The 22871-nt window shown below is 37.2% G+C and overlaps 2 protein-coding genes across 5 annotated transcripts in view; one reads left to right on the plus strand and one right to left on the minus strand.

Annotated features, from left to right (window-relative positions):
- The window catches only part of SMCO4 (single-pass membrane protein with coiled-coil domains 4), a 300612-nt gene that overhangs the window by 104884 nt on the left and 172857 nt on the right, over positions 1 to 22871 (minus strand). The window lies entirely within an intron of this gene.
- DEUP1 (deuterosome assembly protein 1) overlaps positions 1 to 22871 on the plus strand; it is a 102349-nt gene that overhangs the window by 11819 nt on the left and 67659 nt on the right. For all 4 annotated transcript variants that reach the window (XM_055094759.2, XM_034933541.3, XM_003813780.5 and 1 more), the window contains exons 3-5: positions 13657 to 13828; positions 15235 to 15330; positions 22441 to 22575. In XM_055094759.2, the coding sequence (XP_054950734.1) occupies positions 13657 to 13828; positions 15235 to 15330; positions 22441 to 22575 (403 nt within the window). The remainder of the gene's footprint in view (positions 1 to 13656; positions 13829 to 15234; positions 15331 to 22440; positions 22576 to 22871) is intronic.

The following is a 22871-nucleotide window of genomic DNA, read 5'->3' on the forward strand; positions in this document are numbered from 1 at the left end:
CGGTATGTTAGTTTCCTATGGTTATTATAATAAATTGCCACAAATTTGGTGGCTTAAAACCAAAATTTATTCACTCACAGTTCTAGAGGCCAGAAGCCCAAAATCAGTATCAATGGGCCAAAGTCAAAGTGTTGGCAGGATTGCCCCCCTCTAGAGGCTCTAGGGGAGAATCTTTTCCTTGTCTCTCCAAGCTTCTGGTGACTGCCTGCATTCCTTGACTTGTGGACTCCAATCTTAAAGGCCAGCATCTTCGGGTTTTTCTCGGCTTCATCCTCATCTCCTCTTTTTCTCTGTGTGTCAAATCTCCCACTGCCATCTCAAGATTCTTAACTTACGTGAACCTCTCCATATCAAGATTCTTAACTTATGTGAAGATCTTTTTTCCAAATTAAGTAACATTTACAGTTTATAGGGTTAGGACCTGATTATCTTTGGGGACAATTTTTCAGCCTACTTCATATGGGAATAGGAAGTGAAACAGGGAAGGCAGGTTACCGGCTACCACTGTGGGTGACTGAGTCAAATCCTGACGGGGAAGCTCTGGAACCCAGCACAAATCACACCCCACAAGAGTTCTCCCAGCCAAGTAAAAAGTGAGTATTTGCACACCAATAGCATACAGTCATTGACCAAAGTTGCTCCTGGGAGGGTTAATTCTCTGTCACTTCTGACTTGTCACAGAGGCAGCAAAGAGGACTCTAGCTGCAAGAGAAGGCACTGAGGCAAAGGAATGCAAGTTTTGTCCACAGGAAACCAGGCATGTGTCCTTAAGTGGTCACCATCAGGGATGTGTAGGGTACCCACAATATCTGCTGCAGCCCTCTTTTAAATAGCCTTTTGGCACCTTCCACTTATATTTCATAGGACAGATTTTGTTACATGTCCATGCCTAGTTTCAAGGCAGACTGGGAAATGTGGTTGTTTCTTTAGCTGGTTGCATTTCCTCTCTGAATAATATCAAAGTTCTGTTAGTATGGAACAAAGGAAGGATAGATATTGGGTAGGAAACTAGGAGAGAATCAATAAGGCTGACTCGGACCAAGGTTTATCACTGTTTATGGTGAGAAGCAGTCAGAATTTAGGATATATATTGGAGGTGGTGCCAGTAGGACTTACTGTTGTTGTGGGATTTGAGGGAAACACAAATCTAGGATCATGAGGGGTTTTTATCTCGAGCAACTGGTAGCAGTGGCAGCAGTTAAAGAGATGGAATGGACTGGAGTGGAGGCAGGTTTGTGGTGCAGGGAGTCTAGTGCCCAAATTTTGAACATGTGAAGTTTGAGGTGCCTCTGGCCATCCTCTGGACATGTCAGTGTTGAATAGATGGTTGGACATAGAAGTCTTCAACTCAGATGCTTAAGCTGCAGATACACAATTAGAAGTTATCAGAGCTAGCTGGCATAAGAATGAGGTTCACTGAAATTTCTGACATTCCAAAAGCAGTATATTAATTAAAACGTTGTCTAGATTAGAAAACAGATTTTATCAATGTGCGCCTAATTCTTCCCTGTGGGATCCAATGAAACAGCCAGCTCCAGGTTTAATAGAAAAAGGGTAAAATAACTACCTTCAAACACACTAACACTGCAGTCACTCATCAAATAGATCTTCTAGCAAGAAAGAACTTAATTGTCCTAGAGACTGGCTTACAGAACCCAGTAATACATGTGTAGATCAACATTTGTTTATTATTAATTGCATCATACATTTATGTATGTCAATATGCAATAGGAATTAAGATACATAAGTTTATGAGGAGAGTGAAGCTATTTGTATTTTTAGAAAAATATAAAGATTGCCCTGAAGAAAGAGATTAGTGCCTGCTAATATTTCACTGTTGTCTTCTCTCCTCTAATCTGTGGACCAAGGGGTTACTTAGAATGTGAGAAGTTATGACAGAAAAAGTTTATCTGTAATACAAATATTTTAACAGATCTTCTGCTCTTTTTAGAACATAAAAAAATGCAGCTTTAAATTTGTATGAGCCTATAATTCTGATAAAACAATTGGTAGGGACTTGGAGGCTATGGCGTTGTACTTTATTTCTATAAATATGTCCTTGTTATTATGATGAAGCCTTTAGAACAAGGCCTTTATAAGTACATTTAAGCACTTTTTTTTTAGAATAATGAGGTTTATACCTTATCCATGTCCCAACATTAAGCTTATTGCAAATGAGGGAAATGAATGGATTGAATGTGAGCCACCATCTCAATTAGGTAATAAAAATAGGCATTTTAATGCTGCTAAGTTAGCAAACACTAATGATGACAGTAACATTTTTTGGATGACAAAAAAGTGCTTGAGGAAAAGCTATTTTTGTCTATGACTCAATAATTAATTTTAAACAAGAGTTTTCATGAAACTATGACCTAAAAACCATAAAATAATATATCTTTCACTTTAGTGTTTTAGAACAGACAGTTGACTAAAGAGCAGACTGACATCACAGACGTATCTATGAAAGTGGGCTCTAGGACTTCTGCTGGGGGTTCTCCCCATTTGACCTTGTGTATGTCTCGGGTCTGATACAGGATTTGGTGTGCAGAATAGGGTCTGTGAGCCACCAAGAAAAGTTAAATTATATTAGTATAGCCTATTAACTAAGGCAAATAAGTATGTAATATATTTTTGAGTGAGTTTCAGTAAAAGATTTTGAAAAAGTTAAGACCTAACTTAACTGCTTATCAGCCTTTGAAAACTCATTTTCTTAGACTATTCCATGTTTCATGACATAGTCTCCTGTCTCTCCTCTCTATGCTTCTTTCTTCCTAATTCCTCCCTCCTTCCCTTCTTTTTCTCCATGATGACATCCATATTTGTCTTTTAAACCCCTCTCCCACACTCCACACCCATTTCTATTTTAGATATCTCATGTATTCCAAACTGAATTCACTCCTTTGTTTAAATGTAGCATTTAATTACTTATTTTTCTTACTAGAACTTTTCTCATGCTGTGTTTATTTTTCAAATTGTCCAAATATTTTTATGGCTTAAATATTTTAGAAAATATGCCCATTGATTTGGGAGCTGATAAAACACTTCTGAAAGTCATAATGGCATGTCTTGCCAATGTGAAAATGGAAGTAATAAAATTATCCCCAAAGGCTGTAATTTTCCTTTTTTTTTTAACTTTTTTTTTTTTTTAAGTTCAAAGGTGCATGTTGAGGTTTGTTATCTAGGTAAACTTGTGTCATGGGGGTTTGTTTTACAGATTATTTCATCATCCACATACTAAGCCTGGGACCCATTAGTTATTTTTCCTGAGGCTTTCCCTCCTCCCATCCTCCATCTTTTGATAGGCCTGAGTGTCTATTGTTCCCTTCTATGTATCCATGTGTTCTCATCATTCAGCTCCCACTTATAAGTGAGAACATGTGACATTTAGTTTTCCGTTCCTTTGCTGGTCTACTAAGGATAATGGCCTCCAGCTCCATCCATGTTACTGCAAAGGACATGATCTTGTTCCTTTTATGGCTGCATAGTATTTCATGGTATATATGAAACACATTTTCTTTACTCCATCTACCATTGATGGGCAATTAGGTTGATTCGTTGTCTTTGCTATTGTGAATAGTGCTGCAGTGAACATAACATGTGCATGTGTCTTTATGATAGAACGGTTTGTATTTCTTTGGTATATACCCAGCAATGGGATTGCTGAGTTGAATGGTATTTCTGTTTTTAGGTCTTTGAGGAATCACCACACTGTCTTGAACAATGATCAGACTAATTTCCACTCCCACAAACAGTGTATAAAATGTTTCTTTTTCTCCACAACCTGGCCAGCTTCTGTTATTTTTTTGACTTTTTAATAATACCCATTCTGACTGGTGTGAGATGGCATCTCATTATGGTGTTAACTGACATTTCTCTAACAATCAGTAATGTTGAGCCTTTTTTCATATGTTTGTTAGCTGCATTTATGTCTTCTTTTGAGAAGTGTCTGTTCTTTGACCATTTTCTAAATGGGGTTGTTTGCTTTTTTTTCTTGTAAATTTAAGTTCCTTATAGATGCTGGATATATTAGACCTTTGTCAGATGCGTGGTTTGCAAATATTTTCTCCCCTTCTGTAGGTTGTCTGTTTACCTCTGTTGATAGTTTCTTTTGCTGTGAAGAAGCTTTTAAATTAATTAGATCCCATTTGTTAATTTTTGCTTTTGTTGCTATTGCTTTTGGTGTCTTTGTTATGAAATTTTGGCCTATTCCTATGTCTAGAATAGTGTTGCCTAGGTTGTCTTCCAGGGTTTTTACAGTTTGGGGTTTTACATTTAAGTCTTTAATCCAGCTTGAGTTAATTTTTGTATATGGTGTAAGGAAGGGATCCAGTTTCAATCTTCTGCATATGGCTAGCCAGTTCTCCCAGCACCATTTATTGAATAAGGAGTTTTTCCCCATTGCTTGTTTTTGTCAGGTTTGTTGAAGATCAGATGGTTGTAGATGTGTGGCCTTATTTCTGGATTCTCTATTGTGTTCCATTGGTCTATGTGTCTGTTCTTGTACCCATACCATGCTGTTTTAATTCTTGCAGCCCTGTAGTATAGTTTGAATTCAGGGCACAATCTTGGCTCACTGCAACCTCTGCCTTCCAGGCTCAAGTGATCCTCCCACCTCAGCCTCCCCAGTAACTGGGACTACAGGTGCACATCACCATGCCCAGCTAATTTTTTGTATTTTTTTGGTAAAGACGGAGTTTCACCATGTTGCCCAGGCTGGTTTCGAACTCCTGAACTCAAGTGATCTGCCCACCTTGGCCTCTCAAAGTATTGGGATTACAGGTGTGAGCCACTGCACCTAGACTTTCATAGGAATTTTTAAAGTACTTTTTTCTGTTTTTTTCTAGTTCCGTGAGGAATGTCATAGGTAGCTTAACAGGAATAACATTGAATCTATAAATTGTTGTGAGCAGTATGGCCATTTTAGTGATACTGTTTCTTCCTATCCATGAGCATGGAATGTTTTTCCATTTGTTTGTGTCATCTCTGGTTTCTTTGAGCAGTGTTTTGTAATTCTCATTGTAGAGATCTTCCAGTTCCCTCATGAGCTGTATTCCTAAGTATTTTATTCTTTTTGTGGCAGTTGTGAATGGGATTGTGTTCGTGATTTGGCTCTCAGCTTAACTGTTGTTGGTGTGTAGGAATGCTAGTGATTTTTGCACAATGATTTTGTATCCTGAGACTTTGCTGAAGTTGTTTACCAGCTTAAGGAGTTTTTGGGTCAAGACTATGGGGTTTCTAGATATAGGATCATGTCATCTGCAAACAAGGATAGTTTGACTTCCTCTCTTCCTATTTGGATGCCCTTTATTTCTTTCCCTTGCCTGATTGCCCTGGCCAGGACTTCCAATACTATGTTGAATAGGAGTGGTGGGAGAGGGCATCCTTGTCTTGTGTCTGTTTTCAAGGGGAATGCTTCCAGCTTTTGCGCATTCAGTGTGATGTTGGCTCTGATTATTTTGATGTATGTTTCCTTGGAACCTAGTTTATTGAGAGTTTTTAACATGATGCTGAATTTTACTGAAAGCCTTTTCTGCATCTACTGAGATAATCATGTGGTTTTTGTCTTTAGTTCTGTTTATGTGGTGAATCACATTTATTGACTTGCGTTTGTTGAATCACCCTTGCATCCCAGGGACAAAGCCTACTTGAGCGTGGTGGATAAGCTTTTTGATGCACTGCTGGATTCCATTTGCCAGTATTTTGTTGAGGAGTTTTGCATCTATGTTCATCAAGGATATTAGCCTGAGGTTTTTCTTTTTTTTGTTTTATCTCTGCCAGGTTTTGGTCAGGATGATGCCGGCCTCATAGAATGAGTTTGGGAGGAGTCTGTCCTCCTCAATTTTTTGGAATAGTTTCAGTAGGAATGGTACCAGCTCTTCTTTGTATGTCTGGTAGAATTCAACTGTGAATCTTTCTGGTCCTGGGCTGTTTTTGGTTGTTAGGCTATTTATTATTGATTCAATTTCAAAGCCCATTGTTGGTCTGTTCAGAGATTCAGTTTTTTTGGGGGGTTTTGTTTTTTGTTTTTTCGTTTTTTTAGGCGGAGTCTTGCTTTGATGCCCAGGCTGGAGTGAAGTGGCGTGATCTCAGCTCACTGCAAGCTCTGCCTCCCAGGTTCACGCCATTCTTCTGCCTCAGCCTCCTGAGTAGCTGGGACTACAGGCGCGTGCCACCAGGCCCGGCTAATTTTTTTGTATTTTTAGTAGAGACAGGGTTTCACCATGTTAGCCAGGATGGTCTCCGTCTCCTGACCTTGTGATCTGCCCGCCTCAGCCTCCCAAAGCGCCGGGATTACAGGCATGAGCCACCGCACCCGGCCCAGAGATTCAGTTTTTTCCTGGCTCAGTTTTGGGAGGATGTATGTGTCCAGAAATTATCCTTTTCTCCTAGATTTTCTAGTTTATGTGCATAGAGGTATGTATAATATTCTCTGATGGTTATTTGTATTTCTGTGGAGTCAGTGGTAATTTCCCCTTTGTCATTTCTAATTGTGTTTATTTGGATCTTCTCTCTTTTCTTCTTTGTCTAGCTAGCTGTTTTTTTATTCATTTTTTTCAAAAAACCAACTCCTGGATTCATTGATCTTTTGAATTGTTTTTTATGTCTCTATCTTCTTCAATTCAGCTCTGATTTTATTTATTTCTTGTCTTCTGCTAGCTTTGGGGTTGGTTTTCTCTTGATTCCCTAGTTATTTTAGTTGTGATGTTAAGTTGTTAAATTGAGATCTAACTTTTTGATGTGGGCATTTAGTGCTGTAAAATTTTCCTCTTAACACTGCCTTAGCTGTGTCCCACAGAATATGGCATGTTGTGTCTTTGTTCTCATTAGTTTCAAAGAACTTCTTGACTTCTGCCTTAATTTCATTATTTACCAAAAAGTTATTCAGAAGCAGGTTATTCAGTTTCTATGTAATTGTACAGTTTTGAGCAAATTTCTTAGTCTTGATTTCTAATTTGACTTTTTCCCCCACAAACTTGTTTCTGCACCTCTGTTTTCCCACTGTTAGTGGGTAAGCTAATCCTGAATCCCAGTTTGTCCAGAACAGTAACTGTTTATACCTAGTGTGCTGGCATAATTATTATTAGTGCTCCTTTCACTTTCAAAATTGTCCTGGTTTGGCTAACAAGTCATATGATCATTATAGCAATGTATCTGATGATGTATATATATATACATACACACGCAGCAGGTAATGCTTATCAAGTCTGCAGCTCACGCAAAGCTGGGAGATATAGATATAGATAATATATTCTCTGATAGAAACAGGATCCCAAACATAAGCTCAGATGTTACCTCATTTAGGAAGACCTCTGTGATAGCCTACCCTCTGCAAGTCTGTATTCAGTATGCCTCCTTTTTGAAAGCCCGCATATATTCATCAGTCTTTTATTCTGCCTGCCTGCCTTGCAAATCTCTCTATTCACAGGCAATTGCTCTTTTGTCTCTGTTTTCCCTGTACCTTACACAGTGCTTAATGAATGTTTGCTGAAAGAACTAGTGATGATGACCTACAATGAAAGACTGAAACTATCAAGCTGAAATTTAATAAGGATAAATACACAGCTCTACCATTGGACCCCTCCTCTCAAAAAATTAAACAAGCACAAGATAGTGAAAGGTGGCTTACTCATAGCATGCATAAAAAAGAAATAAGATTTTTAGATAAGAATAAACCCACCTTGAAACAATGTGATATCACTGCTTTACCCTTTCCTCTCCCAAATCCAACTAATGTGATCTCCATCTGGTTAAATAAAAGTATATGGCACCTAAACCAAAGGATCTGTGAGACCCCCTCTGAGCTGATTAGACCATACCTGTGCTATTATCTTAAAGTTCCAAATGGTATGTTTCAAGGATGAAATTGACAAAAAAAAAAAAACTTGTTCAAAGAAGAGCTAGAATTAGAAGGGTCTGAAAATCTTACTGTAGTCATCCTTTTTTTTTCATTCAGCAAATGTGTGTTAAGCATCTAGTATTTTTCAGGCAGTATACTGGATACTGAGTATAGAGTGGTGAAGAAAAAATCTCTAGGAGCAATAGAAGGAAATAAAAATATTTGTGGAAATAAATAAAGACCACCCAAATGAAAACAACTGAAGGTATTTATTTATTCAGAGCTTGCTATACCAAGGGAGTCACCCACTATCACTTGCATTTAGCAGAGACTCAAAGGGAGGCAGAGGAGTGGGAAAGCTTTAAGGTAAAAAAGGGAAAAGGGTTCAGGTGTGCCCTCATTGGAGGGTGCTGGCATGTAGAGGCTGGAGACAGAATAACTAAAAGTGGGGCACCCTAGGGGATTGTTTTGAGGAGTATATTTGGCTTTCTCTAGTTTGTCCTGAGTTGGAAGTGGGGACAGAAATTAGGGAAGATGGCAGTCAGTGATCAAGCCCTGACCATTTTGGGACAATTGCTGCAGATTTTGTGGCTTGGCTTTCTGGACTGGTTGTGTTGTTGCAGAAATTATGGGTCAGAGTCTACTGTCATATGGTCTGATTATTGTCCATCCATATATTCAGTCTCTAATATTGAACACTGACAAAAGAAGAGGAAGTACACTCAAAACTGTATTTGACACACTGATGACTGTATTCAGTACTTTAAAGTCTACTGTGTTGAAAAGGCATTTGTCCTGAATGGTCTCAGTGGAATCACTGAGATCAAATTAGGACCAATGGATGGAAAAGTTCTTCAATATAAAAAAATCTGTCTAAAACACATTACTGTCTAGCTACAATCTCAGACAGTAGTTACCTATTAAGAGAAGAATTCAGACCTAGGATGGATAACTTATTTGCAGTGATATTGAAAAACAGGTCACAAACTTTGGCATGCTTCAGAATCACTTGATACTTTTGTTACTGATGCAGCATCTTAGGGTCTGTCCTAGACCTGCTGAATCTGATCAGTAGTGTATGATAGATGATTCTCTTAAGAAATATTTGTAGAGGGGCAAGGTGCGGTGGCTCACACCTGTAACCCCAGCACTTTGGGAGGCCGAAGCGGGAGGATCACCTGAGGTCAGAAGTTTGAGACCAGCCTGGCCAACATGATGAAACCCCGTCTCTACTAAAAATAGAAAAAAAAAAATTAGCCAGATGTGGTAGCACATGCCTGTAGTCCCAGCTACTTGGGAGGCTGAGGCCGAAGAATCGTTTGAACCCAGGAGGCAGAGGTGGTAGTGAGCCAAGATTGTGCCACTGCCCTCGAGCCTGGGCAACAGAGCGAGACTCCATCTCGAAAAAAATTCTATATATATAATTATATATTTTTATATGAAAATAAATTTTCATATAAAAATATATTTTAATAAAAAATATATATTATATTTTCACATAATATATACATTTTATATATATTATACATACTTATATATGTAAAAAATATATATGTATTCGTAGAGGGAATGCAAACACTGGATGGGTAGTTGGGGTAGTTGGACTAGTTGACTTGTAAGAGTTCTTCCATCCTGAGAGTCTAACATTCTAACTTCTGCATAGCATAACCATAACCAGGAAATAAACCATTCATTCACTGAACAATATTGATTGAGTAGGTTACATTATGTCCAGACTCTGCTGTAGGCCTTATTTTAACTTCCTTAGCATGGTACATTCTTACATGCCAAAAGTTAGCAATTAAAAGAACTCATTCATTCTTGAGAGATTTATTGAGCATCTACTATGTGCTGTGGTACTATACTAGGCTCTGGTGAGATGGTAATGAACCAGACTGATATAGTTATTTTTTCCTAGAGCTTACATTGACATAGTTCTTTTTCTTCAGAGTGGAAAAAATAGACGAAATCTATTTACAGTACAGGGTGATACATGTCATGAAAAAGAAAAATGGTGTGGAAACACTAGGACATAGTTCTATTCTTTCCCCCTACAATTCCAATTAAATTTCAATCTTAAAATTCAATCAAGTTATTTATAGAGGAATTAGTATACATCCTTTTGTCAGATTTATTTTAGGTTTTAAGTAAAAATTGAAAGCCTCTGGGCCTAACATTCCTCCAGGAATGCTAGGAGAAGACTTCAGAATGGCACTTTGTACTTAAAACAAACCTCTCTGATGTCAAAACTGGTGAATATCATATTGAATAAACCAAAGGAACATCATCTTTTTGGGCTGACTCTGGATATCTTAGAAAATGATTCTGGAAATTCTAAATTCTTTGGATTTTAATACCTGTTTCTAACCTTATTGCAATGGAGCGAAATTGTACTGTATTTTTCAAGCATGTTCTTATTCAAAACACTGTGTCTTTTGCTGTGTGGTATACAGGAAGACACATTAAATGGGAAGCAGCTGCCTAGGATCTAGTTCTGGCTCTTCCATTAATTAGCTGTGTGATCTTGGGCCCCTCTGAGCCTGAGTTTTATCAAAATGCTAAATGATCCTTAATTAGCTTTAAAATTCTGATTTGGTGAAACTAAATGGAGGAAATGCTGTCATGTGGCACCTGCCTCTCCCTCCTGTCCTCCTCCCAGCTACACAAATACATTAGAAGCCTCACTACCATCATTGAAATGGATGCTGAAATAACTTGCTTTTCTAATCTGGACGTTTGTATGTTCCTTAGGCTGAAGTGTAAGACCTCAATAACTACCTGCTTATCCAGTCTGAGTGACTGGACTTACACCAGCTCCCTGGAGAATGCTTCAGCTTCTTTGAAAAAGAACTCTGTAGTGAGAGCACTTACCAATCTGTCTTAACAACAGTTGCTATAGTCCTAGCTGTTATACTAAGCATTTTGTTTGAAACTCAATAAACCCTCCTGGACCCAAGATATTACTATGTGTATGACTATTAGTAACCTCACTGTCTAAAGACTTACAGTATCTCCCCATACCTGCCTGCCTTAGTTTGTTTTCATGCTGCTGATAAAGATGTACCTGAGACTGGGAAGAAAAAGAGATTTAATTGAACTTACAGTTCTACATAGCTGGGAAGGCCTCAGATTCATGGCAGGAGGTGAAAGGCACTTCTTACATGGTGGAGGCAAGAGAAAATGAGGAAGAAGCAAAAGTGGAAACCCCTGATAAAACCATCAGATCTTGTGAGACTTATTCACTATCACGAGAATAGCATGGGAAAGACTAGCCCCCATGATTCAATTACCTCCCCACCCCAGGTCTCTTCCACAACACATGGGAATTCTGGGAGATACAATTCAAGTTGAGATTTTGGTGGGGACACAGGCAAACCATATCATTCCAACCCTGGCCCCTCCAAATCTCATATCCTCACATTTCAAAACCAATCATGCCTTCCCAACAGTCCCCCAAAGTTTTAACTCATTACAGCATTAACCCAAAAATCCACAGTCCCAAGTCTCATCTGAGACAAGGCAAGTCCCTTCTACCTATGAGCCTGTAAGATCAAAAGCAAGCTAGTTACTTCCTAGATATAATGGAGGTACAGGTATTGGGTAAATGCAGCCATTCCAAACAGGAGAAATTGGCCAAAACAGAGGGGTTACAGGCCCCATGCATGTTTGAAATCCAGCAGGGCAGCTAAATCTTAAAGCTCCAAAATTATCTCCTTTGACTTCAGGTCTCACATCCAGGTCATGCTGATGCAAAAGGTGGGTTCCCATAGTCTTGGGGAGCTCTGCCCCTGTGGCTTTGCAGGGCACAGCCTCCCTCCAGGCTGCTTTCACAGGCTGGCATTGAGTGTCTGTGGCTTTTTCAGGTGCACAGTGCAAGTTGTTGGATCTACCATTCTGGGGTCTGGAGGACAGTGGCCTCTTCTCACAGCTCCAATAGGCAGTGCCCCAGTAGAGACTCTGTGTGGGTGTTCCTACCCCACATTTTCCTTCTGCCCTGCCCTAGCAGAGGTTCTCTGTGAGGGCCCCGCCCCGAAGCAAACTTCTGCGTGGGCATCCAGGCATTTCCGTATATCTTCTGAAATCTAGGCGGAGGTTCCCAAACCCCAATTCTTGACTTCTGTGCACCTGAAGGTTCAACAACATGTGAAAGCTGCCAATACTTGGGGCTTCTATCCTCTGAAGCCACAGCCCAAGCTCTACATTGGCCCCTTTTAGCCATGGCTGGAGCAGTTGGAACACAGGGCACCAAGTCCCTAGGCTGCACACGGCATGGGGACCCTGGGCCTGGCCCATGAAACCACTTTTTCCTCCTGGGCCTCTGGGCCTGTGATGGGAGGGGCTGCTGTGAAGGTCTCTGACAAGTCCTGGGGACATTTTCCCCATGGTCTTGGGGATTAACATTAGGCTCCTTGCTACTTATGCAAATTTCTGCATCTGGTTTGAATTTCCCCTCAAAAAATGGGTTTTTCTTTTCTACTGCATCATCAGGCAGCAAATTTTCTGAACTTTTATGCTCTGTTTCACTTTTAAAACTGAATGTCTTTAACAGCACCCAAGTCACCTCTTGAATGCTTTGCTGCTTAGAAATTTCTTCTGCCAGATACCCTAAATCATCTCTCTCAAGTTCAAAGTTCCACAAATCTCTAGGTCAGAGGAAAAATGCCTCCAGTCTCTTTGATAAAACATAACAAGAGTCACCTTTACTCCAGTTCCCAACAAGTTCCTCATCTCCATCTGGGACCACCTCAGCCTGGACCTTATTGTTCATATCACTATCAGCATTTTTGTCAAAGCCATTCACAAGTCTCTAGGAGGTTCCAAAATTTCCCACATTTTTCTATCTTCTTCTGAACCCTCTAAACTGTTCCAACCTCTGCCCATTACCCAGTTCCAAAGTTGCTTCCACATTTCGGTTATCTTTTCAGCAACGCCCCACTCTACTGGTACCAATTTACTGTATTAGTCTGTTTTCACACTGCTAATGAAGACATACCCAAGATTGGGGAGAAAAAGAGGTTTAATTGGACTTACAGTTCCACATGGCTGGGGAGGCCTCAGAATCATGGGGGGAGCCAAAAAGCACTTCTTATATGATGGAGGCAAGAGAAAATGAGGAAGAAGCAAAAGTGGAAACCCCTGATAAACTTATCAGATCTCATGAGACTTAGTCACTATCATGAGAATAGCACAGGAAAGACTGACCCCCATGATCCAGTTACCTCCCCCTAGTTTCCTCCCATAACATGTGGGAATTCTGGGAGATACAATTCAAGTTGAGATTTTGGTGGGGACACAGCCAAACTATATCACTGCCTGATCCAATTCCTTAGAAACAGACACCAGCCATATCATGCCAAATTCCTCTCCTTGAGGAGCCATACTATAGCCCAGTTGGTACCCTTGAATCTCATCCTACCTAGCCCAGGCTTGCTCTTCTGTCCTTAACAGACAGGAATGATATCCCAGTTTGCCTCTGTCAAACCTTCTGAAGTTATGATAGACATAGGTATATGTATGCCTATATGGAAGAGCATTGATCCTGAAGCTAAGTCTTATAATTTTTCCTAATTAGCATATTCCTTAGAATTAGCCTACTCTAAAAAATGTTATTTTAAAAAATTAAGTATATATACACTGTTAGTTCTGAAATTGGCTTTATTAATTTTAAAAATTAACCTTCAGCTTTTGAACTTACTCCTATTTAAATAATTGAACAATTTCAGGAAATAATGTTCAAGCTATGCAGAGCAATGTAATAATTTTTTTTGCCCTCACATTTCACTACTTTAAAATGTATTTTACTTTCCTACGATTGCCAGAACTTCTCCTTGTGAGGCTGAGCTTCAGGAATTAATGGAACAAATTGACATCATGGTAAGCAACAAGAAAATGGATTGGGAAAGAAAGATGCGGGCTTTGGAGACACGATTAGATCTTCGGGATCAAGAATTGGCAAATGCACAAACTTGTTTGGATCAGAAAGGTCAAGAGGTACTGAATACATATATTAACAAATTGCTAATTCATCAGACTGTTACATATAGTATTCTATCAGAATATGTTTTTATTATACATACTTTTTATCAGGCATCAGCAACAGCATTTATTGCTTGAAATTCTGTCAGCAAATTATAGGCTAAATGTATTATATCAAATAAGTGAAAATCAGAACCTAAATCCATAGATGTTTGCTGATAGAGACAGATACATAGTGTCAATGCCATCTGTAAAAGTAAGCAAATATTTAATATATATGTAAAATATTGTTTGCAAGTAAAGATGTAAGTACTTTTGCTGCTGCAGAAACAAAGAAGTAGTCATCAAAACTGTGGACAAGGCAGAGTTCAGTAACATTTGCTTCTTTGAATATGCTGGAAAAAATAGAAGTAAGATGTCAAGAATTGATAATAGGACCAAGGAGAAAAGAGTTTGGTAAAGGGGTGTGTGTATACCTGGGACACCCACTTAAGAGGAGTTCCCTTAGTCCCTCTAGGCTGCTCACTGCCAAGCTGGTGGTCATAGAAGAATATATGAGTGCTCTCAGGCCTGCGAAGGCGTTCAGGAAAACCATATGCTTTATTTGATGTGGACTTTGTGTCTGTGAGTTTTTCTTTTGGGAAAAGAAATGTTTAAAGGAAATGTTTGCTAGTTATATACCGTAACAAAACATCATTAGTTAACTTGTTCATCAGCCATTTTTCTACCTTTATTGACTTCTCAGTGGAACTTAGTTTTTTGGCATAGTTAACTATATTATTGTTTGGCATAGGTAACTTAGTTATTGGCATCTAGTTTTCCTTCACAGTAGAGGTAGGTCATCAAAACATGGCATATGCATTCTTCTTCTTTTAGCTTTTATATGTATACTGACACAGATATGTAAACAAGTGCCTCATCTGCCTTTTAAAGAGACAAATTATATAAGCCAAATCCTTAGGAACTGCTCTTAGACAATTTTCTTTTTCTTTTTAATGTATTAGTTGTTATAAAAATGTATCAATTATTTCATAATACCACTAAAACAGAGATCCTCTTGAAGGTAATGGAGAAAAAAAAAAGCTGAATTATATTGGTAGAGGTTTTGCTTGGAATGATGACATAGCCTCCCAAAAGGATAATGCAAAGTAAATTCTAACCCTGAATTTTAAATGTGATGATGATAAGGATCTTTTGTTAAACATCCGTACTGTCCTAATGTGTACCTTGTGGAATAGTGCTAGCAATGTTTGGTTTTTGTGAATTTAATTATTGACAGCTATTTTAAGAAGTGCAGTACAAATATTTACTCTTGGTTTGGTACAGCCATTTTATTTGAATTGTTCTTCTCTTTTGCACATTTTCTGATTTTGTCAGGCAAAATTTAGAAAAAGCAAAATTAAATTTTATTCTTCATGCAGGTAGGGTTACTTCGACAGAAATTGGACAGTCTGGAAAAATGTAATTTAGCAATGACTCAGAATTATGAAGGACAACTACAAAGCCTAAAGGCTCAAGTAAGAAAACTTATTATAATTTAATATCACACATTTTGATATTTTTTTTTACCTGTAGAGTTGTGTTACCTTTAAACTGTTTTCAGTATAAACAAATGTCTTGTATTTTAATTATAAGCTTGGTCATGTCTTTCCCTGTTTTATATGCATTGATTTTGTCTCTTACTAGATTGTTGTCTTGCTATATTTTCTGTGCCTCCGTTAGCACAGTAGTAGACAAATGGCTTTGTATTTCTCAAGAGACTTGTTGATGAATTAAATAATAATTAGCTCACAAAAAATAATTCTGTGAGCAACAACAAAAAACAATGATTTTTTGTGGTTATTACTATCTAATAAAGATGTTCTCAATTCTGTGATAATTTAAAATGTGGAAGTTTGCTGTTATGAAATAGATAATTGAAATAATAAAACTGGTCTTTATTACCTTGTTACTGGTAGGACTGTTTCTTACATGATAGTGCTTCTGCATATGTATTGAGAAGGATAAAGATTTCTTTTTCACTTATCCCTGTATCTTCACACAAAGAAGGCACACAAAATGCCTTCTTTACCACAGATAGCACGTAGGGTAGTAATCATTTGAGTATGTCAAATGTAGTAGATGCTATATCTTTGCTTAACTTAGTGAATGAATCAATGGGAAATATGGTTTGATTACGAAATTTTACTTTACGACCAACTTTTTTTGGAGTACAAATATTTCACATATGATAATTTAATTAAAGGAGCCTAAGCAATTACTGAACCTTTTAAAATACGTTTTAGGAGGTAATTAAGCCATTTAGATTGAAATATGAAACATTTGATGCCACTTAACAGATGATTTTACAAGACTAGTTCTTAGTCTACCTAGACATTTTGCCTATAGTTCAAGTAACTGCCACTGTATGGTAGCTTGAGTTATAAAATTATATATGGTTTTTACTAGCTTAGACTCTGAGCATTTAGCATGTAAGTCACCTCAAACTTTATTTTTCTATGAAGATAAGGCTGTAAAACAACAACATAAACATTAAATCATTACATATTGGTCAATATAAATACAGAGATCACAATCTGTAGTAGGTTTGAAAACCACACAGAAATCTAGAAAGTTAGGTGCCATCTCTAAGTTGTATTTAACCAGCTCAGTCACTGCTTTCCAAATCTTTCATTTCTGTTTGGGTATGTTTTCATCTTGTTAAAAAGTTCTTGGCTTTGTTTACAGGCACCAAGCAGTCATTTAATATATGAATCCTTGCCATTTGATGCTTTGCCGCTCTATTTTATTATTTGGCTGATGGCTGGTTTTCAGTGCTAACCAAAAAATATCTTTATGGTAACTTAATAAAAATTTGTTCTGTGGAAAACACTGTGAGTTTAGGAAATGCTGCTTAAACTAATGCTGGCCAAGTTAAGACTCCTCCCCTCCTGGAGATTAAGGGTACACATTAGCATATTACAGGCCATAAGAAGTCCTGCCTTAAACAAACTGATTTAGCCTTTCCAATCCATCATGTTCCAAAGATATTGGACAATGGAGCTCTTCTTTTTATTTATTTATTTATTTAATTGAGACAGAGTCTTGCTCTGTCGCCCAGGCTGGAGTGCAGTGGCATGATCTCGGCTCACTGCAACCTCCGCCACCCTGGTTCAAGTGATTGTCGTGCCTCAGCCTCCAAATAGCTGGGATTACAGGTGCGCACCGCCACACCCAGCTAGTTTGTGTATTTTTAATAGAGATGGTGTTTCGCCTTGTTGGCCTGTCTGGTGTTGAACTCCTGACCTCAGATGATATGCCCACCTCGGCCTCCCAAAGTGCTGGAATTACAGGCGTGAGACACCATGCCCAGCCTCTTCTCTTTTTTTAAGCTAAAACATTCTGATACCACTGTAAACAGGGGTTTCGTGGAATACACTGGGAATGCTACATTATTGTTGAGAGCCACCTATTTTCACTGCAGTTTTCTGCTTCTCTTTTTCTCTAGTTAAAAGAAAAAGAGGAAGAAAGGGAAGGAGAGCAAAAGAGAAGGAAGGAGGAAAGTAGGGGAAAAGAGAGAAAAAGAAAAGTACTATGTACTTGATTCGGTTTGCATAAAGCTAGTAATATGCTGTTTTTCTAAGCAGAAAATGGTATCTTGTGGCTAACATGCTTTTGTTGCTGCCAGCTCACTCTACAGCTTCTTCCTTTGAAATTTCTGTTTTATTTACAATTTCATTTTCCTGAAACATCTTAAGGATACACTTTACCACACCCTGCCTTGAATAACTCAACTCTGTCAAAGCTTCCTTTTAGAAATTGCTTTCCTTTTAAAAAGGAGTTATTTTTTTTCCTTCTAACCATTATAAAACTATAATTTTAAGTACATAAATTTGAGGCTTTTGCTTGTGGAATAGATATACTCTTCCCTATCCTCCGATTAAATTGGACATCATTTATAAAACAACATAAGACTCTGAGAAGTGGAGAGAAGAGACAGATTGGCTAAGGACCTTGGGACTCAAGAATGTCACAATAGTGAGTTCCCTAGGATTTGTTTTTGCCTCATATATCTCAGACTGAGTAACAGAAGCTGGCAAACCAGTTATGCCAATGGGTGCAAACAAACAAAAAGAGCCCCAAGGAAAGTCTGCTCTCTCCAGCCAAAAGACCAGAAGAGAGACAGCCTAGCAAGATAATACACTTTTAGATAACAACCTCTCTACTCCAGCCTAATAAAACAGAAAACAAACAAACAACAACAACAACAACAAAAACTATAGCCCCACTGCCACCTACAAAGGCTTAGTGGAAAAACCTAGATTTCTGACTTCACTAAGCTGTAACAAGGTAACCCTGGCCCTCTTTCCTGGGTAATGTCTGAGAGGACTGAGTGGAGAGCCAGGACTTTCATCCTCACTAGACATTAACAAGGCCCTCATCAACCCATCGTGACATTGGAGAGCTTGGACTTCTACACCTACCTGGTGGTAAGGAGGCACCTCTCCCTGTCTACTCTCGGGTGGTATCATAGGAAGGCTGTTGAGGAGTCACCACTGCTTAGTGGTGACAAGTTCACCCACCCCCACTATAGTATCACTGAAGGCCATGTGAGAAGAGTTACAAGGCACCCATGCCCCTTCAATCAAAGTGTATTAGTGAAAGACTAGTGGGGAGCCTGAACTCCCACTTCCAATCAGCAGTAATAAGGAGCACCTCCCATTGGATACCAACTGAAGCCAAGTGAAGACTTGGACATCCACTATCCCCTGGCAGTAATAAAGGGGCACTCCATTTTCACTTCTAGAAATTGTCAGAGGAGGACTGCTAAAACACAATATTTGAATAAAATCCGGAGTCTCAAAACGCAATACGCAAAAATGTCCAGGTATCAATAAAAATCATTCATTATAGAAAGAACCAAGAAGATCTCAACTTGAATAAGAAAAGACACTCAACAGATGCCAAGGCCAAGATGACACACGTTAGAATTATCTGATTTTAAAGCAGCTGTTATAAAAATACTTCCATGAACTATTACAAATATGGCTTGAAATAAATGAAAAATTATAAAGCTTTAGCAAATAAATAATATAAAGAACCAATTAGAAATTTTATAACTGAAAAGTATAATAACCAAATTTAAAAACTCAATGGATAGACTTAAAAGCAGAATGAGGAGGACAGAGGGAAAAGAATCACCTCGAAGATAATACAATAGAAATTATCCAATCTGAACAACAGAGAGAAAGAGTAAAAGAAAATGAACCTTGGGGACATGTAGTATGATAACAAGCAATTTAAAATTTATATATCATCAGAGAACCCAGAAGGAGAGGAGAAAGATGGGGAGGGTGAAAAAGCATTCAAAGAAATAATAGCTGAAAAGTTACAAAACTTAGCAAAAAAAAAAAAAAAGTAAACCTACAGATTGAAAAGCTGAGTGAACTTCAAACAGGATAAATCAAAAGACAGCCATATTAAGACACATCATAGTCAAAGTTCTGAAAACCAAAAGACAAAGAAAAAAATCTTGGAAGCAGCAAGAGAGAAATGACACCTTACCTATTGGGGAAACCAATTCTGATAATGGTGGCTTTCTCTCTGGAAATGATGGAGGCTTTCAAGTGCTGAAAGAACAGAGCTTTCAACCCAGAATTCTATGTCTGGCAAAAATACCCTTCAGGAATGAAGGGGAAATTAAAACATTCTCAAACGAAGGAAAACTAAAAGGATTTGTTGTTGGCAGATCTACCCTAAAAGAATGGCTAAAGAAAGTTCTCTTAACAGAAAAGAAATGATAAAGAAGGAATCTTAAGACATCAGCGAAGAAGTAAAAACACCAAAAAGAGTAAAAAACATGGGGGGAAATGCAATAGACTTTCCTTATCCTCTTGTATTTTCTAAATTTTTTGATAGCAAAAAATTATAACCATGTCTAATGTGGTTTTCAGTATATGTACAGGAAACACTAAGATAATTGTGTTATAAATGGAACAGAGTAAAAGAACATAAGGAAAGTAAGATTTCTACACTTGAACTGGAAAGATGCCAAACACCAATAGACTGTGATAAATTATGTAAATATAGTGTAATACCTACAGCAACCACTAAAAAAGATCTACAAAGAGATACAATCAAAAACACTATAGACAAAATGGATTCTAAAATAATGCTCATGTAATTCACAAGAAGACAAGAAAGTGAAAATAGAGAAACCAAAAGCTAGAGAACAAACAGGAAACAAAAAAAGGCTTAAGCCTTGACATATCAATAATTACATTAAATAGAAATGGTCTAAATACACCAACTGAAAGACAGAGATTGACAATAAATTAAAAAATGACAAACTCACTTCAAATATAACTATATAGGCAAGTTGAAACTAAAAAGATGGAGAAATATACCATGCAAATATTAATAGAAAGCAGAAGTGGTGCCAAGATAATTCAATAAAGAAAGATTAGTCTCTTCTACAAATGGTGCGATGACACGAGGATATCCACATGCAAAGGAACTAAGTTGGAGCCCTACCTTAAACCACAGACAAAAATTAACTCAAAATGGATCAAAGATCCAAATGTAAAACCTAAATCTAAAAAGCTCTTAGAAGGAAACATAGGAGTAAATCTTCATGACCTTGGATTAGGCAATGGTTTCTTAGATATGGCATCAAAAGGACAAGCAACAAAAAATTAGACAAATTTGATGTCATTAAAATTTTAAAACTTTTGTGCTTCAAAGGACACCATCAGGAAAGTGAAAAGACCCCCAGCAATGGGGAGAAAATATTTGTAAACCATATATTTGATAAGGGATTAGTATCTAGAATATATGAATAACTTATTAATAATAAAAAGACAGATGACCAAATTTTAAAATGGATAAATATTTGAATAGATATTTCTCCAAAGCAGATATATGAATGGCCAATAAGCACATAAAAAATGCTTAACATCATTAGTCATTAGGGATATGGAAACCAAAACCACAATATCCATTCACATCCACTAGGATGGTTATAATAAAAAAGAAAATAACGAGTGTTGGAGAGGATATGGAGACATTGTAACCCAATGCATTGTGAATGGGAATGGAAAATGGTACAGCCATTTTGGAAGACAATTTTTCTGTTCATCAAAAAGTTATTAAAGTTACTATAAGATCCAACAATTCCACTCCTAGGTATATACCCAAGAGAAAGTAAAACATGTATCTACACAAAAACTTCTATGTAACTGTTCACAGTAGCATTATTTATAATATCTCAAAGTGGAAACAACCCACATTTCTATCAGTTGATGAATGGATAAACAAAATGTAGCGTATTTATGCAATGGAATATTATTCAGGTGAATTTTATAGTAGGTGAATTATATCTCAATTTAAAATTATGAGGAAAAAAGCAGAAGTGGCTACTTTAATTAATCTGATAAAGTAGACACCATTGTTCATAGCGTTATTTACAGTAGACAAAAACTGGAAAAAATCAAAATGTCTCAATATATGAATGGTTAAACAAACTGATACATTTATACCATGGAATACTATTCAGCACTAAAAAGGAATTCATGCATGGCTTTCACATTAAGCTGAGTGAAAAAAATACAATCCCAAAAGGTAATGTGCTGTATGATTTCTTTTTATAACATTCTCAAAATTATAGAGATGGAAAACAAATTAGTGGTTTTCAGGGATTAGGGGTTGGGGGATGAGGGGACTAAGTGTGATTCTAAAGGGATAGCATGAAGGAGATCTTTGTGGTGACAGAATAGTCTATATCTTGATTGTGGTTGTGGTCAGATAAATCTATATATGTGATAAAATGGCATAGAACTATATACATATATTGGTCCAATTTCAATTTCCTGGGTTTGATGTACTGTGGTTCAATAAGATGTAAATATTGGGGGAAACTGGGTGAAGAGAACCTGGGACCTCAGTAATAACTTTGGAACTTCCTGTAAACCTATAATTATTTTAAAATAAAATGTGTAAACAAGACACATTTGAAAACAGATACATGAGTATAGAAATTTCCTCACAAATGTTCATAAACTATGCTACTTTGAATCTATTATTTGAAGGTAGAACAGGAAATGGAAAAAATAATACAATGTTATAAAAAGAATTATCAGTAAGAAAAATATTAGATCAATTTTGATATTAAAATTGATTTAAACGTATCCACATGAATAAGTGGCTTATGTTACTTAAGTCTTTTAAATTAATATATATTCTGTTTTCTTAAGTAAGGTATAAGCTAGTTATTTTGTAGATTTACTGGATTTAAAATTGTAAACACAAGACAGCACTAACTAAAAGTAAGAAAAAACTTGTTTTTTAAAAAAATTGTGAGCTTTGCTGCATATGATTAAAACAAAATTGAACAAGCCATTTATCAAGTGAATAATTGTTTAACTGTGCAGTTAATGAATCTCGAGTTTACATGAAAGCTGAATTGTGTTCAGCTTCAATAATTTAGTTTTAATAACTGGTTCTGTCTTCACTAATTGAAACATTTAAGCTTTACTGCACTTTCTAATCATGACAAATTTTCAAAGAGGTACACAGGAAAAGAGATATAGTGAAATCAGGTTAGAAATAATTGGTAATAGTAAAATGTTAACATTTTCTGTGATTTACAGTTTTCCAAACTAACAAATAACTTTGAAAAACTGAGATTACATCAGATGAAACAAAACAAAGTTCCACAAAAAGAATTACGCCACCTTAAAGAAGAAATACCCTTTGAACTGAGCAATTTGAACCAGAAATTAGAGGTGAGATATATTATCTTAGTTTCTTCATGTGTATTAAAGATTGATTCCTATTGTTGTGGGCTATTTGTCTCTAGTGTCCACAATGGTGTCTTCAGTTGTGGTAATAAACACTATTACAAACTAACTTCTCACTGAATATATTTTCTTAGTGCACCTTCCCCTCAGGCACTTAGTGAATTAAAACATCACTTTGATGTATACATCTTTTGCATATATCAGCATTTTGGGAGATTAAAAAAAAAAAAGAGCCAAAAAAGTCAAAAGAAACTGCAGCTGTTGAGTAAAATTGAAGGACA

This window comes from Pan paniscus, chromosome 9 (assembly GCF_029289425.2).
Source record: "Pan paniscus chromosome 9, NHGRI_mPanPan1-v2.0_pri, whole genome shotgun sequence".
Lineage (NCBI taxonomy): Eukaryota > Metazoa > Chordata > Mammalia > Primates > Hominidae > Pan > Pan paniscus.